The 18,622-nt window shown below is 45.7% G+C and overlaps 1 protein-coding gene across 2 annotated transcripts in view; it reads right to left on the reverse strand.

Annotated features, from left to right (window-relative positions):
- Nucleotides 1-18,622, reverse strand: part of mio (GATOR complex protein mio) — a 534,566-nt gene that overhangs the window by 396,924 nt on the left and 119,020 nt on the right. For both annotated transcript variants that reach the window (XM_070532612.1, XM_070532613.1), the window contains exons 4-5: nt 10,399-10,478; nt 4,433-4,479 (exon numbers count right to left, since the gene is read on the reverse strand). In XM_070532612.1, coding sequence (XP_070388713.1) covers nt 4,433-4,479; nt 10,399-10,478 — 127 coding nt within the window. The remainder of the gene's footprint in view (nt 1-4,432; nt 4,480-10,398; nt 10,479-18,622) is intronic.

Consider the following 18,622-nt stretch of genomic DNA (forward strand, 5'->3'; position numbering starts at 1 on the left):
AAACAGTCACTGACGTAGAAGGCATCATAGAGGGCTACCAATGTCTACTGTTCGACCATGAAATTTGCATCGCAAGAGGAATCGCTCGACTTCACGGAGGGAAAGTGGAAGTGATGCTAACCAACTTCAGCTAGGAGCTCAAGCACATCAACAAGGGCACGACAATTGCATACATCAAGGAAATTGTGGAAACCAGCAATGCATTTGTCTTCTCAGATTCTGTCGCATCTACGCCGACGACCATAATTCCCAAACCGGACTTCGACATAAATCCAACTTTCGCCTTGAGTAAGCAGCAACAGCTCAGAACTCTTCTCCGAAGATACAAAGACTGCTTTTCGACATCGTCGAGGATTCGACAAACACCAGTCGCAAAGCATCGCAACGCCAGACGGCCTCTATGAGTTCAAGGTTATGCCATTTAGACTATGCTTGGCGCCTACAACGTTCCAGCGCATGATGGACACGGTTTTAGCAGGATTAAAGTGGCAGACCTGTCTTGTTTACTTGCATGACGTCATCGTCGTCTTCGCCGGAAATTTCGACGATCACCTTAGGCGGCTTGCGACATAGAGGCCATCAAGTCGTCAGGGCTCACTCTGAAGCCAGAAAAGTGCCGTTTCGTTTATGATGAGCTTCTGTTGGAGTCTGGAGTCCGCCCCGACCCACAGACGACACCTGCCATCGAGAAGTTCCTGCAGCCCATAGATAAGAAGGCAGTGCGTAGATTCCTTGGCATGTGTGCCTACTATAGGCGCTTTATCAAGGATTTTTCATGCATCACTGAGCTGCTGACACATCTAACCAAATGCGATGTCGATTTCAAGCGCGAAACGCTGCAGGCCGATGCATCTCAAGAACTCAAAATACGTGTGCAGTCGCCGTCGGTACTTGCGCACTTCGACGAGGACACCTATACCGAAATCCACACTGACGCCAGTAGCCTAGGCATAGGTGCCGTCCTAGTCCAGAGGAAAGACGGACTTGAACAGGTGATAGCTTACGCTAGCTGGTCGCTGTCACAAGCGGAAGACACATATTCTACGGCTAAAAACGGATGCCTCGCCATCATTTGGGCAACTGCAAAATTTCGCCTTTACCTATATCGCAGGCCATTCAAAGTTGTCAGCGACCGTCACGCGTTGTGTTGGCTAGCTAATTTAAAAGACCCATCAGGACAGCTGGCGCGGTGGAGCCCCAGAATGCAAGAATATGACATCACTGTAATCTACAAATCCCAACGAAAACACTTCGATGCCAACTGCATCACGCCCCCCTATTGACACGTCGCCACAAGATGCAGAAGACTTTGTTGAACAGCAACAAGCAGATCTGGACCTAAAAGGCCTCGTTGAGTATTTAGAAGCAAATACCAACATTGTTCCTAGGTCATTTAAGCGCAGATTGTCTTCATTCACACTGCAAAACAACCTATTCGTGAAGAACTTCTCACCAGTCCGCACCAACTGCCTTCTTGTTTGTACTGCAGGTTGCAGCAGTCTTTCTCAGATGGCAGCTTACACCGATTGGGTACGTTTCAGAGAGTGAGCCAAGCAATGAGCGGACATGCGCCCTAGAATCCAAAAGCCCTACATGTGCGAACATGTACATCGATGACATGGTATTCCTCCCTTTTGCCACGCTATCTGCATCGTATCGGACATCAGTGACATCATATCACGTGGACGCTCGAACACTTATAAATGGCCTCGCAGGACCGTTCTTCACCAGTGGGCTCGGCAGGAGCAAACCAGGTGGAATGCTGAGCAACCCTTTCTGCTTTGTAGTGCAGGTTAGTGATTACACTTTAGGTTATTCCTACCGCAGCGATGACTGATTCTTATTGCTGCTGCCCTGCCCATTTTTTGCTAAGCGCATTTTTATATGTTTTTCTTGTTTTGCCAAAGTTTTGCTGGTATGTGGTGATGTTGAGTCTAACTTTGGCCCGAATGAAAAAGAAATGTAGATGCAGCTGCTATTTGGTCAAAATGAAATCAGTGCTACCATTGAAAATATCCAAGTCAACCAAAAAGAAATGGAAAAAAAGATCACTGCCTTAAGTGAAAGCATTGACAGGATGGAACAGCAGCTTTCATGCTTTAAGAAATAAACAATTGACATAAATGATAGAGAAAAAGCGATTTCAAATCAGGACGATACATTAGCTTCGGTCATTAAAAAAGTGGATGGACTTGGGAAAGGGAAGTCACAAGAACAATTTAATAATATACGGCTTGGAGAAGTCTTCTGTAGAAACCTCTGAAGAACCAGAAAAGAAAGTTGTGAAAGATATATTCATAGAAAAACTGCAAGTACCAACTCCATCTATAGAAAGAATGCATAGGCTGGGCTCAAAAGGTAAAAAAACTCGTCCTGTAATCCTTAAATTCCTGAATTATCGTGAAAAGGCAACTATCCTTAGAAATTCCTACAAACTAAAAGGCACATCTCTGTCTCTCTCTGAGGACTTCTCCAAATGGGTGCGTGACGTGCGTAAAAATCTATGGGTAAACGCAAGTGAAAAAAGAAATAGGGGTGCCAAACTTAAACTCGTTTATAACAAACTTAGTGTTGACGGAACTCTTTATGCGTGGAATGACGAGGAAAGCCAACATTACCAACTTAATAAACAGTCCCATAAATTACCAATATCACAACCCTGCCCATCATTACGAATCCTGAACATATACTGCAGAAGCATATTAAACAAAACCACTGAACTGGAAGGTAATATACTTTCTCACGATCCCGACATTGTATTACTAATCAAAACATGATTGAATGATTCAGTTTCGGACAGTGAATTTGTACCAGTTGGCTTCAATGTATTCAGGAAAGACTGCGGAGCTAGAGGAGACAGAGTTTGCATTCTTTTTAAACATTCTTTGAACATTATTCAAATGCCTGATGTACCTAACGTCGAGTCCCTTTTCTGTAAAACGTATAAAGGAAATGTTAAGTACATTATTGGTGTTGTATACAGGCCACCCTCCTCTGAACCTACCGATCTTGTTGAATTTAAAAAAATATATGAGCATTCATGTTAAACAAGGGGATTGGATTATTTTATCCAGCGATTTCAACGTACACAACATTGATTGGAACTTGCTGACAGTTCAGAAGCAATGCAACAAAGCAGGCGAAGTAATTATTGACCCCGTATTTGCATTCGACCTATTACAGATTGTTGATGACTTTACTAGGATACAAGGTCATACTAGATCCGTACTTGACTTGTTTTTTAAACGTGGAATTCCTGCTTCTAATGCTAAATGCGAAATTTATCCCAGCATCTCAGATCACCAGATGGTACTACTAATGCACCAGCCGTATCTGTGAACGCAAATAAAACAAACTGTCATTTTCTAAACTTTTCGCGAGCAGATCATGTTGAAATAATAGACATGTTGCCCTTTCATTTTGATACGTTTTCACGCGGTGATACTAACGTAAACAATCTCTGGGACCATTTAAAGGATATTATCAAAGAAAGTGTTGATCTTTCTGTGCCCAGTATCGTAAAAAAAAACAAAAAAATAAGAACCGTTGGATAACTCGATCTACACTACAGCTCAGAAGAAAACTGCAAACACTAAAAAAGAAAAAAGGCTGTCTAACAAATTTCCGAATACAAGAACTACCCACCGTAACCATTCAACTCCAAGATTAGGTTGTGGAAGATAAACATAATTATTATGTGGTACTATTGCTGCATTTATTTCGTCATGCTTAGAAAAATTTTGGCGCCTGGTTTCTCCTTCATCCCGCAACTGCAGCGCTTTGATATTGTAGGCTGCATTACCCAAGACCGCTCAAAAATAGCAAATGCATTTACAGGGTGTCTACCAAGTTGACACTTCCAAATTCCATGAGTTTTCCAGGTTTTCCCTGAGCACCTTTGCGAAATTCCCTGAATGAGCAAGAACTTTGTTTTATGACAAGACAACGAGGTCAAGAAGCTCTTTGTCCATAGCTCACCATAGTTTAGTACTAGAGTATGCCAACATAGTACACAAGCACAAACAAAGGCACCAAAGTCAGAATGTCACATCAATGCACCATTGAAAAGTTGAATGAAAAACAAATATACTGGCACATGTCACCAGCTTGTCTCAAGAGGGGCCCTTCCTATTACCAAGACAGTTTCTGTTCTTCCTGAATTGCACTAGACTTCCTGCTTCATGCAGGTGCACATGTCCCTTTTCAGATGACCAGGCAACACCAAAGAAAGCCAAAAATTCACCGCTAATTTCAACATACCTCCCACTGAAACAATAGGAAAAGTAGAAACTACACTCATCCATCATATGTGCCATGGATCACCAAAACCAATGCCAAAAAAGTACAGCAATCCAATGAGCAATCAATTAACACTACACCTAATGGGCACTTTCCTGGACCATATTTTCTTAAATAGGGCATCTGGACTTACCAAACTCTCTGGTGGCCCATTCTTGGTCATGAAAAGTCCGGCCAAAACTGAAAAAAAAAAGTTTCAGTCAGTGAATTAAGTGTCGCCAGCAAATTATTATCCACAACAAAACAGAGACCGAAACATAGCAGTTTACAACTGGGCAAGCAGTGAAACACTTCTTCCTCACATTTCTTGTGCTTGTCATACAATGCCTTTGACACAAAACCCGACAAGCTGAATGATTGCCAAGAATATAAGCCCAGGTCATATTTTGCAACTACCCATTTCATTTTCTATTCTTTTCATTTGTGGCCCATAGTTCCTTATCCCAGTACAATAGTGGCACAGTGTAATCCAAGCCAATAAACAAAGGCAGAAAGGAATGGAAAAGGAGATGGTGCTTTGTGAAACATGGTCCTGAGGATGCGGCAGGCCAGTCATCAGCAGTGCCCCTGCACCAGTTTCTCAGGGCTGTGGCCAGATGCCTCCTGCCTCCACACAGCACAAGCACAGCATGCTGTGCGGGAAGAGCGCAGGACACTGCTGTAGTTGGCAGCATGCGTACGCACACAGAGCAGAAACAGGGTACTGCAAGATCAGTGCTAAACCACCTCTGAACCCATAATTTGTGTTCATACGCCCAAAGAGTGTAGCCCTGATGGTCAAGAGGAAATAGGCATTTGCCGATAATCCAATCTCTAATGTTTTTAATGTCTTTCTTGGCAAGTTACTCTCCCTTTTCCATACGGCTTATGCGTGTTTATAGCCTCTTTTGTAGGTTGATCCCGAAGATCTAAATGTCAGTGCCACGTGACCAGTGGGTCTGTGAGGATATGAGACTGAATTTTCAGGCAAAATGCCTATTTTTCCTTTACACTTCTATCGCACCTATATGATGTATAAGCATGAATTAGGTTATTCTAAGCACTTTGGCATGCTTTATCGATGCTTATAAAGTGCCTATTTCAGTGTTGATGCCCAATTTGGTTTCAAGCACCTAAAAAGGCCTTTTTCTTAGTTTTAAGGGCTTAAAATTGTTGTTCTCAGTGTTTTGTTTTGACTTCACTGTGCAAGCTGAAGGAGACAAAACTAAAATTGTTTCCTGTGAGCTCAAAGTCTCTTGAGGAAACAAATAGCGAGACAGTGTCATACTTTATCGACTCCTTGTTGAAGCCTATCTGAAATTGATGACAGCAGGGTTTCGCTGCTGTACACTGAAGCAGCACACTAGAGCCCACTCGTAACAAAATTGAGCACCAGGTGGTGCCCGTTCGATATATCCAGAAGTCAGAAGTTCGTAGTAAGTTTACCACAGGTAAAAAAAAAAACAAGATTGTTGCTAGTCAAAATACAAAATTTATTTTTTTGCAAAAGTGATGCTCGTTCGTTTCTGGATCCGACAAGGGCAGTCTCCAGTTTATTTAAAACAGAAGCGCGCTCTTCACCGAGGCCCTTAGCACAGACAAGTTGCCTCAGGCCCTCTGTGTAGCCCATTGCTACAGGTTAGCTTATGCGTGTTGGCTTTGAAGTTTAATCGCTATCCGACTCACAAATGATGCCCTCGTACTTGCATGATTCCGCAATGTCAGCGTCTTCATCAGCAGAAATAAAGTCACCCCAGCGAATATCTTGGTCCCCTATGTCGAAGTGGACGACACGCTGCCACAAATCACCACCGGATTCATCTTCTTCAGAAGCATCATGCTCAGCATCAGGTGCTAGGTAAATGTCAATGAATGAATGAATGAATGAATGAATGAATGAATGAATGAATGAATGAATGAATGATAAGTGGATGAAGCCGGTGAAATTAGAAGCAGCAAGTTGGCGGCCAGGTGGCTAACAGCAATAAGCAACCGCTCCATGATGCGATGCCTATGTGATGCCATAAAGGTGTGTATTATGCCCAAAGCGGCAGCACTTTCAAAGTGGTAGTGGGCGGCTGGAAAAGTAGAGTCACTGCCATCCAAGAAGTTAGCATGTGTTGCGCTGAGCAGCTGCCGAGCGCAAGCAGCACGTGCATGCCTTGCCTCTGCATGTTGCGGTCAAACTCGGCCGTTCACTCTGCAAATAAATTGTGTGTCATTTAGGCTTTAGCGCTGCGCCTGTAGCGCACGATCACACAGCTCCAAAAGAAACGTGGCCTCTCTGATTTTCCAATTACAAAGGGCACGCGCTGGTAACTGCTATTCACTTTAGTGCACAGAGGTGCCGTAACGCATGCTTCACTGTGTTTGCTGCCAGCGCATGAGTTGCCTTTCATGGTGTGCATTTTCTATGGCAGCATCTGATAAAGTAATGCATTTCCATCTGCATTATACACGTACTGTTCTGACTACCTTGCAATAATGGCTTGGTTTGTCACAAGCCAAGTGGCAACGTCTTGGACACTTGCTGAAGCCACCTCGCCAGCGATCAATCTATAAACAAACCCATGCCGTACTTTGAATTGTAGTAGCCAGCCAATGCCTGGGCAGAAGTCCAGAAAACCAAACAGGAATGCGAAGTTTCTGGCTTTGCCCAGCATCATTGGTCCACTTATAGAAATGTTGCGAGCCCGTGCATTGCATACTACTGAAGCAGTGCATCCTCTACATACACATTGGCAGTCTTCCACAGGCACTTCCATCAAGTCGGTGTCGGAGCTGGCGATTTTTTCTGTGTTCTTTAGAATTGTCGAAACGATTGATTTCGACACGTACTTCTTCATCAGTGCAGTTTTTAGCACCTTGAGATAGTTCTGTCAAATATGCTCGCTTTGTTGCCGTGTCCAGCGCTTTTCGTTTCGCAACCATTGCAAGCACGGCAGGCTCCTAGTCCGCCATCCTGAATACAATTCGGGCTTGACTAGAATGAAGCGCTCGCACCACATACACGCCGACAGGGAGAACAAAGCACCGCAATAGATAAAGCAGATGTACACTAGCGACAATCAAGCAAGGAGGCGTGGAGACTAGTCTGGAGAGGCCTGCTTCCGGTAACAGCCAGGAAACGAAACTTCTGGACTTCAAGCCAGCGGCTGGTGCCATAGCGTGCCCATGCAGACAGGCGAACATGAGGGAGTTGCAAGAATGAGCGAAAGGGGAGCAGAGCATAGTTGTGAGGACGGGTGGGAGGGCAATCTTGGAATCTGCACACTGACACTCGGCCGCGTGAGAGCGGCGAGAGAGCGTGCCCGCAGGGAGAGTATAGCTCACTTGAGAGATGCATGAAACGGATAGTTTACCTGCGAGGAGGCTCAGGAGAACAGCACACACATGCAAAGGGGTCACCGCCATTGTTATCTTGCCCTGGGTTCACGCCATCCGTTCACTGTAACCGATCCGCAGGGCTCAAAGATGTTTGTTGTAAGTGTGATTCTATGACATTGAAACAATGTAGATTTTGATGGTCATGCGAGTTTCACGTGTTTTAAGTGAGAGTTTGTCTTGAGAGGGGCTGTTAAATGTGGGCTCGACTGAACGCACAAGGCAGCCTCCCTTTTGAAAGTTTTCTACCCACAAATGCTACATGTCCCGTGCCTGTCTCATGGGCTGCACCATGTTTGCGTGGAAGTCTGAGGGTGTTCAATGATGTAAATGAGCAGGCAGCTGCAGGAAAAACTGTGTTCCTAAAGGCGCTTTCTCCCATTCATGCTTTCAAGGAACAGCTGCCAGACGTCCCTCTTCTACGTGAGCTAGTAGTCACACTTGGCAGACATAAGTAAGAGCATTCAACCACAGGCATCTTGCAGGCGTGAAGACTGTCATCAATGGCTTTAAAGCAGACGAGAATGGCTCAATCTGCACTGGGCAAGGAGGCCCTGGACAGGAGCTTGGCATATGCCCACTCGGCATTTTTAGCTGATGCGACTGAGGAACTCAACACTTCTGGTGAACCCTGACTCGGACCGTCGGTCTCATTGTGGCAGCAGAATGGCGGTTAGCTGCTATACGAAAAAAAATTAATTGCCGAAAGAGTTTGCAGAAAGCTTCAGTCAGTCCTGGAAAAGAACACCCAGTACTCGATGCTCAAGGAGGTGTCAGAAGTTCTCAGTGCTCAACATCGTATGATTTCAAAACATTTTGAAGCTGCCAAATGTCCCGTTGTACAAGTACGCGCCACTTATATCTGTGGACATTAAGCAGTCATTTTCTACTTCTAAGCTGATATCGAGTGACAGGAGGAGGAGGAGGAATAAACGTTTATTGTAGAACCAGCACTTTATGATGGCCGGGCCTACGCCTCCCACGAAGGGACGTCGAGGGCTTGCCTCGCCGCCGCCTCACGGGCGTGCTGGGTCGCCCAGGTTTGGTCGTCGAGGGCGGAGCTCCGCAGAGCCTCATGCAACCTCGACGAGAGAGTCGTGGTGTTAGTCTGGGTGTACTGTGCTGGGCACTCCCATAGCATATGCGGAAGTGTAGCCGGGTGAATTCCACAGCACCGGCAGTTGGGGGTAGTGTAGACGTCCGGAAATATAAGGTGGAGGCGGGCGGGTGAAGGGTACGTGTTTGTTTATAGTAGACGCAGGGTGGTAGCCTGCGCCCGGCTGAACTTTGGATGAGGCGGGGGGAAGATTCGGCGACTGATGTAAAATGCCTTAACGAGATCGTTATAAGTTGTCAGACTGTCCCTGGTGTCCAACTCATCTCCAGTGACTCCGGCGCGGTTGACTAGGCCTCGCGCAATGGAGTGGGTGACCTCGTTGAGATTGGGGAGGTGTGGGTGGACAGGGCCCGCATGGGCCGGGATCCATGTTAGGGCGATTATGCTGTCTTTAGAGTGTGGTGCCTGGCAGAGGATGCGAAGAACTTGGGGAGAAATACGGCCTTTGATGAAGTTAGTAACAGCTGAGCGAGAGTCACACGCTATGGTGTGACAGGTGGGATCTAAAGTGGCCAGGGCGATGGCCACTTCTTCAGCCGTCTCGGCAGTGGGGGTAGTGACGCTGCAGGCATGGTGTAGGACTCCATTGCGTGTGGCGACGGCCACAAATCGTGTGCCATGGGAGTACTGGGCTGCATCAACAAATGTGACGCCAGGCACGTGGGCAAGGGCTTTTATGATAGCTCCGGCCCGAGCTTGGCGCCTGCCCCTGTTATATTCAGGGAGCATATTTCTAGGGATAGAGATCCGCATTGCACCAGCACTGAACTCTTCAACCAATTGGGAGTTCACAACAACCTTTCCGAACTCATTGAAGCCCAACAACGCTCTCAGCTTGAACGGCTCACCCTTACTGCAATGGGGCGCTTTATTCTGTCCACGCTTGGCTTCACCTACCATCAGCAACAGGGCCCCAAACAACCGATCGAGTGACAGAAGGCACAACTTTTAGGCAATAAAACCTCAAGATGGTGTGCCACTACTTTCATAATTTTTCCTACCGTGTCCAGGCAGAACCAATGCTGTAAAAATGGGCACATGCGTATGCAGTGCATTCTTTATTTCTCATATAAGAAAAAAAGTGGCTAAGAAACCCAGTGCTTCCCAACTACTTTATCATTAAAGCACAATGTAGCATCACAGCTACTTGGAAAGCAATCAATATCTGTGCCTATGACTGCACCTTTTAGTGCCTATTATAGACGCCTGAAACAGCATTCTTTAATGTCTAAAAATTTTGTCATAGCGATGACACTGGGTACGTGCACAAGTGAGTTAATTTTCACTTTTAGTTCAGGCTTTCCTCTAAGCAAAACTTAATCCAATTTCATACAAATGGGGCCACTGGGTATGTGACGACTATGATGATGACGATAACTGATGACAAAAATTTAGGAGGCTGTTATACATTTAGGTGAAGTCGATTAATTGTTGTCATTTCAGCACAGCTGTCACAATAAATTATACTGTTTATATGCACCCCATACCTGCAACTAACTCGGCAAGACTTTGAAAACTAGAGGTTGAATCGCCTTTTAAATTTACTTATAAATATAGGCTTCAAAACAGCAAAGGCTTCAGCAAAAACTACTCAGCAGTGGCACTGCTGCTTAACCGACCTGACGAGGCTGACCTTCCCAGTGTCCTGGCCCACAGCGAGGAGTATGTCAGTGCGGGGGTTCAGGTAGCAGCTGTAGCACTGCAGGAAACAGGCAAACATGTAAAAGCACACACTACACATCCAGAACATAGCAGTTCACCAAACACCCAAGCTACAAAACCACTTCTTAAAGGCCCGTACAGGTCATGGGCATACAAATCTTTATTTTTGTTGTTGCTAACACTTGATTTATGAGGTCCTGCAAATGTGTATGTTCTGCTGCCAAATGTAAAAAAAGGGGAGAGAGTGAAAGAATTAAAGACAAAATCTCGACTACATGACATTTAAAAATGTCACACTTTCATGAGACACCTCAGACATGTTTGAATGGCCCCAAGTGTCAACAATGCGAGTTCCACTAGCCAGTGAGACTGGCTTTCCTACAGACAAGCACAACTGGCACTCCTGCAGAGGAGGCAGGCGCGTTCGCACATACCGAGTGTTTACACGAATGTCTAAATCAATTTCTCTCTGTCATTTTGAATGGTTTCCAATAGCAGCGTGTTATCGCTAATGCAGGCTTATACAATTTTTGCCAATTAATCCAGAGCTTTGGATATTCCACTGTTCTAAATAATTTTGAACATTTAGAAATGTATTGCATAAACACAAATACTAGTGGCAGGGAGCAATAAATGGTGCCTGTGTACACTGCAGGGGAAAGAACAAGAGAAGCAGCATGGCTGTTCAGGCATTGCACCAAGAACAGTGACTAGGCCTACAGGAGTACCATTTTCTATCAGTGCCCAGAAAATCATATGTGCTGTGACAGCACCCAGAAAAGAAGGCACTACACGATGGTTGGCATGCTTTTCAGGACGATCCACTCTGCATGCATGTTGTAAGGAGAGAATGGCACCGTAAGCAGAGTGAGGTAAGGTAAGGCGCAGTTGACTGTAGTCCGTAGGTGAAGAAGTCTGTCATCGTTCGCAACAACATGAACTGCTTTCTCACGACACTGAGTGTTACAAAGCCTGGCTACAAAGTCAAGCAACTGCATAGTGACACGTGTACTTATTTATCATTCTCTAGGGGACTGTGCTTCATCCACAAACAACTTAAAGCTTTCGCTTAACGCAAGATCGCCTGTGTGATTGGAACTTACTGGAATGTTATCGATGGCTCTATGGATTGTCTGTTGTCACCAAAGCTTGTGTACTCTGAATGCATGCGCAATCCGAATCATGTAGCACTTTCTGGAAAACATGCGGGTACCAGCGATTACTCTGGAAACTTCAATGACTCATGTATAAAAGCAGACACGCTTGGCCAGCAGGTTAACTTTTTGCCAATCACCGACAATGTTTGGCGCTATCATTGTGCTTTGATTGTAACTTGCTTTTGTGGGCACACGTTCGCCCAATAAAAAGCTAGCTTTGTCAATCACAGTTTTGCTACTGTGTTCTTGGCTGTCACTACCATGTGACAATATCATATGACATGTAACATCCATAAAAAGGTTTAAAACATTATAGTCAAAAAACAGTTCTGATCCAAAAAAAAAAATGCCGAATGAAGGAGAATGCGCCATCAGTACGCTAGAGAAAAGTTTGTTTTCCTTTCAACTTCTGCTGCCCGACACTTCAGCAAAACGTGAAGGACAGTATCTCGCCACATTTACCATAGATAAGGGATTCACCTCCGGTCAAAAGGTACGAGTGTGTACCACATGCATGGCCTATCCAAAATCAGCAGAAAATGACCTCACTATGCTGTATTTTTGTTGGTGGTGGCCAGTTTCCTAAACGTGGCTTAATCAAATGAAGCTTATTTTATGTTTCGCAATCACACATTCTTTGCCAATAACATCAGAGTCTTTTGCACAAGAACAATTTTAAGTTTGAGGTGGGGCAGTTTCTAGCTTTCCTTGTTATGGAAGTATAATGTCAGATTTTCTTTCCAATTGTACTATTCCCACATAATGTGTTTATTAAAAAAAATTGTGAAAAAAAATATGTATAACAAAAATTTCGTTGCGAAAAATAGAGTTACATAAGAATGTCATTGTTGCTTCGCACAGAAAAACTTTTAAATATTTTCAGAATAGACATTTTCAACACAGAGAAACTGTACAATGTGACAAATATATTTTAAGTGCAAACAAGAAACATGGAACAAAAGGAAGGTCATACACAGCACAGGCACTATTTTTAACTGTTGAAAGTAATGCCTATCCTGTGCATGACCTTCCTTTATGCCGTGTCTCTTGATTGCACTTTAAAAACATTTGTCAAGCATGCACTAACTAGGCCCACAGAAAGTTCTGTGCAAAGTTCCAGTAAATATCATTTTTCTATATAAAAAATTTCTTGAAACATAGCAGAAAACTTAATAAAGGGAAAATTAAGACATCCAACCAATCGTAGCAGTTGCTACAAAAGAAACCCATACGGGCTCCTCGAAAGAAAAGCCTCGCAGTTGAAGAAAAATTTTTCTTCAACTGTGAGGCATTTTTTTTTGTTTTTCTTTAGGAACTCGTATGGGTTTCCGCAGAACTATTACGCCATAAAAGAAAACATTAGCCCTAGTGACTAGCCCAAGTGCGATGCCAAGGTCGACTCTCTGCCGACTTTTAGCGTGATACTTAACTCGCTGCGTGGCCACTGGCAAATGATCCCGACCAAAAGATGTTAACACCTTGCAGATAAGAATTGGGAACACACAGGATATCTTCATATTGCTGCACGGCAGATTTGGAGCAGTTCGGCGAAGAAAGCGAGACTCTGTTGGGAAATCTGACAAACCAAAGTTGTCTCCCACATCAGTTCTGCTTCTAAAGTCCAAAAACTCCCGTGCGGATGCAATAGAATCACTAGAATCACTAGAAATGCAAAGTTCCCATGCATGAGCAGTATGCAACGCCAATGCCATCTCAGAAACTATGAGCGCTTATTGCGCTGACCACTCCCCTTCTCCAGAGGCAGTGTAAAAATCCATGAAGGGCAGAAAGAGAAAATCGTAACTCGAAACGGACTAAACATTTCCTAAATAACCCAATAAATCGCGCTACCTATTTAAGAGTGCTCAAAAAGTGGCGAAATACGAACATGCAATTCCTGATAGTGAACTATCGATAGGAATAGGCACAAACAGGAAAGTGTTCATGAGTGGTAATGAGTAAGTACGATTCCTCTTTCTAGTTTCAATTTGTTGATGTGTTTAACCGTCAATAATACTGCGAAGGCCTGTGTTTTGCTGCTGTGTTTTTTTTCACCCTGACTACTATGTGACATCTGGGGGAGGTGCTAGTGCGCTCATGTAACGAACGCCCCTGCGATCCAAGCCCTACACCCGAGGACAACACTAATGTCACCAAGGATAAGCAAGCTAGCCGCAAGAAGCAAGGATTGCTACCAGAGTGCGGACTTTTACGTGAAAAGACCAGGAAGTGCACAGCCACAACAGCAGCTACAAAAGCATACCCAGCTTTGCCAATACCAATCGTTCTGCAGCAGCTCAGGGAGCCACCGACCTTCCACAGATCAGCATTTGAGGACACAGAAAGCTGGCTTTCTTTTAACAACTGGAACAGCGATGCAAAGCTGCGCCTTGACTTTTTCACATTGGAAGACGCCGCCGAGACGTGGTTTAAAAATCAAGAAACCACCTTAACAACAAACGTGGGACCTGTTCCGCGGCGGCTTCCTCCAGACACTTACAAGCATCATGCACAAAAAGCAAGGCCAAACTCTACTAGAAACCAGAATGCAGCTGCCCAATGAGCCGATTGCAATCTTCACAGAAGAGATGACCCGTCTTTCCTGGCATGCCGACCCGGAAATGTTGGAGAAGAAAAAAGTTCACTTCCTGATGCGGGGCATCGAGCAAGAACTTTTCGCCGGAGTGATCAGCAACCCGCCGAACACCATAGCTGAGTTCTTCACAGAGGTAACGACGACTGACAAAACTTTAGAAATGCGCACTAGGCAATATAATCGCCAAGTGCTCACGCCTCAATGCCCCATCCAAGCACTGAGCTCCAACAACCTCCAAGAGACCATCAGGGCCATTGTGCCCCATGAACTGCACAAGATCTTGCCTTCGTTGCAACCTCAAGTAGCATCGGGTACTGACATGGTCAAGGAGGAAGCACAGCAATTACTTGGAGTTGCCACAATCTCCACAACCCCAGCCAGAAGCGATGACATACACTGCCGTCACCAACTGCCCTGGTCCCTCTTCGCACCCGTGTCAGGTCCCCACAGCAGTGCAATTCCATCATCCACCGCTGCCGCTGCCAGCATGCCAAACTGTCGCTCAGCGCAGCATCCCAAGGAAGACCGACTATTGGCATGCCTCCGACCACCATCCACTCTATCACTGCGGAGAAGCAGGCCACGTCTACCGCCTGTGCATATACTGTGAAATGGGACTACAAGGGTTTGCTGTCAATTCTCCACACCCGCAGCAAGGTGAACGGCCTCATGATATCGCTGACTACCTTGCCGCCACTCAGTGGAGCCCTCAACGACTGTTCCGTTCACCATCACCAGGCTGCAACCTGTCGCCACAGCGCCGACCATACACATTCCCTGCCCAGGTCCAGTCCTTTGGCCAATATCTGGAAGACTGGAATGTGCAAAGCAAGAACTGACTGGACCCACCCTGCCACCTTCGTTATTCTCCAACAGTGTTCACAAGATGTCATTCTCGGCATGGACTTCCTGAACCAACACGGCACAATCATTGACCTGGAGTCGAAAACACGATCAAGCGATACTGCCGGAGAGCTCTCATAGTCACCATAGTCATTTTCGTCGGCATCGAAACACCCACAAATATAGAAGGCATCTTCGAGGGCGACCAACGTCTACTGCTCGACCTTGAAATCTGCACTGCAAGAAGGATTGCTTGACTGCACGGAGGGAAAGCAAAAGTGATGTTGACAAACTTCAGCCAGGAGTTCAAGCACATCAACAAGGGCACTACAATCGCATAAACTGAGGAAATTGTGGAAACGAGCAACACGTTTGTCCTCTCAGATTCTGCTGCATTTACCCCGATGACCATAGTTCCCGAACCAGACTTCGACATAAATCCAACTCTCCCCTTGAATGAGCAGCAACAACTCAGAAGTCTGCTTCAATGATACAAAGAATGCTTTTTGATGTCATCAAGGATTTGACAAACACCACTCGCAAAGCACTGCATAACCAAAGAGTGCACTCGACCACTCCGCCAGAGCCCTTACCGAGTGTCAGCACGAGAATGAGAAGCTATAAGGCAACAAGAGGATGAAATGCTGCGCGACAACATCATCCAGCCATCGAAAAGCCCATAGGCATCTCCTGTTGTCTTGGTGAAGGAAAAAGGCCAAACCCTACGTTTCTGCATCGATTATCGTCGACTGAACAAGGTCATAAAGAAGGACGTATACCCCCACCCACCGATAGACAACGCACTAGATCAGGTCTGCAATGCTAAATAGTTCTCGTCGATGGACCTCAAGTCTGGCTACTGGCAAGTAGACGTCGATGAAAGAGATCGCGAAAAGACTGCATTCATCACGCCAGACTGGCTTTGTGAGTTCAAGGTCATGACATTCGGGCTGTGCTCGGCACCTGCAATGTTCCAGTGCATGATGCACACAGATATAATAGGATTGAAGTGGCAGACCTGTCTCGTTTACTTGGATGACGTCGTCTTCACCCAAAATTTCGACGATCACCTTATGCGGCTTTTGAAAGTACTAGAGGCCATCAGCTCATCAGGGCTCACTCGGATGCCAGAAAAGTGTAGCTTCATTTATGATGAGCTTCTGTTCCTAGGCCACGTCATCAGTAAACCTGGAGTCTGCCCCGACCAGCAGAAGACAGCTGCCATTGCAAAGTTCTCGCAGCCCATCGACAAGAAGGCAGTGCGTAGATTCGCTGGCATGTGTGCCTACTATAGGCGGTTTGTCAAGGACTTTTCACGCATCGCTGAGCCACTGACACATCTAACCAAATGTGATGTCGATTTCAAGCGCGAAACGTTGTAGGCCGACGCATTTCAAGAATTCAAAAGATGTGTGCAGTCATCGCCAGTACTTGCGCACTTCGACGAGGACGCCAATACCGAAATCCACACTGACACCAATAGCCTAGGCCTCGGTGCCATCCTAGTCCAGAGGAAAGATGGACTTGAACGGGTGATAGCTTATGCTAGCCAGTTGCTGTCAAAAGCCGAAGACAATTATTCTGCAACAGAAAAGGTATGCTTTGCCATCGTTTGGGCTACAGCGAAATTTCACCTTTACCTATATGGCAGGCCATTCAAAGTTTTCAGCAACCATCACGCGTTGTGTTGGCTAGCGAATTTAAAGGACCCTTCAGGACGGCAGGCGTGGTAGAGCCTCAGACTGCAAGAATATAACATCACTGTAACCTACAAGTCCGGACGAAAATACTCCGATGCCAATTGCCTATCATGCGCCCCCGTTGTCCCGCCGCCGCAAGATGACGAGGATGATGACGCCTTCCTAGGAACAATAACTGCAAACGACTTCGCCAAACAGCAATGAGTAGACTTGGAGTTACGAAGCCTTGTGGAGTACTTAGAACGCAAGACCAACGTTGTCCCTAGGGTATTTCGGCGTGGATTGCCTTTGTTTTGCTTGCGCAATGGTGTCCTCATAAAAAAGAACTTCTCCCCAGTCAGCAGAAACTAGCTTCTCATTGTGCCAGCAACCCTCCACCCAGAAATCCGACGTGCACTGCATGACGATCAGACAGCAGGACACCTCGGGTTTTCCCGTACACTAGCAAGAATACAAGAGAAGTATTATTGGCCGCGCCTGACTGCCGGCATCACCCGTTAGGTCAAGATATGGTTTGAGTGGCAGCGACGCAAGACACAACCAACAAGGCCAGCAGCTTTACTACAGCCGATCGAGCCTCCTTGCCGATCGTTTCAGCAGATCGTGATGGACCTGTTGGGGACCCTTTCCGACATAAACACACGAAAACAAATGGATTGTCGTGGCCACCGACTACCTCACCCGCTACTCAAAAGGAAAGCCCTGCCCAGTAGTGCAGTAGTGCCACTCAGTTCCAGCCAACCGTTTCCCGATGATGCCTCTCAAGAATGGCCTTCCTCGGTCTGCCAACTGACTCACAGATCCTCCCGGATCCAATCCTGTGACAACTTTCTGTCTTCGCCTGGTCCAACTCATGTGGAGCCATTTCGCTCATGGATGGATGTAATGAGCTTTCCGTTTGGAACACGGTGGTGGGTTGCGCCACCAAGCTCTTGCTATTATACTTCCTAATGTTCTACCTAGGTTAAACAATAAAAAAATGACAAAAAATACCATGAACTGTCAAAACCAAATTTTCTGATCCCCTATTGCGAAGTCTCCTTTTGTACATCTCTGTTTTTTGTCGTTTCCCTACTTTTGTTCCACCAATCCTCCAGTCGCCTCTTACTAATGTCTATTGTAGACATGTTTGCTTTACCACTGCTCCCTCTGAACCCAAGGGCTTGAAGGAGGCCAGTGGTGCCTAAATCGACCGCTGGGTAGACGTCTTCACATTCTAATAAAACAAGTTCCGTAGTTTCCCTAGCTTTACCACAGCACGCACATGCTTCTTCTTCCTTCTTATATCTCGCTTTATAGGTGCGTGTTCTAAGGCATCCCGATCTCGCTTCGAAAAGTAATGAGCTTCCCTTTGAGTTATCATAAATGGTTTCTTTCCTGATTTCGTTTTTTCCTCTTAAGTAGTTACTCTAGGCAGGTTTCTTTTCCATTGCCGCCACCCATGAGATAATTTCAGTCTCTCTGACTTTCCGCTTGACGTTCTTTGTTGCTGGGTTGCCCACCCTACAGTCCGCATACTTGCTGGTAAGCTTCCTAGTTCTTTTCCTCCCCCGTGAACCAATGTTTTTCCTGTACAGATACCTCAACCCTCTCCCAGCCAATTTACTTTCATCCATATTCCTCAGTCGTTCTTCATACTCAATTTTACTGTGAACTTCCCTCACTTCAAAACCAGTCCAGCCCATATCACCCTGCAGAGCTTCATTTGTAGTCTTCCCTTGAGTGCTCAATGCTATGCGACCCACTGACCTTTGGTTCACATCGAGTTCTGATTGTACCCCTGATTTAAAACAAACAACCGCATTTCCAAAAGTAAGTCCTGGAACCATTACACCTTTTGACATACCTCAGAGCACCTCATAGCTATTGTATCCCCATAGCACTC

This window comes from Dermacentor albipictus, chromosome 1, assembly GCF_038994185.2.
Source record: "Dermacentor albipictus isolate Rhodes 1998 colony chromosome 1, USDA_Dalb.pri_finalv2, whole genome shotgun sequence".
Classification (NCBI taxonomy): Eukaryota; Metazoa; Arthropoda; class Arachnida; order Ixodida; family Ixodidae; genus Dermacentor; species Dermacentor albipictus.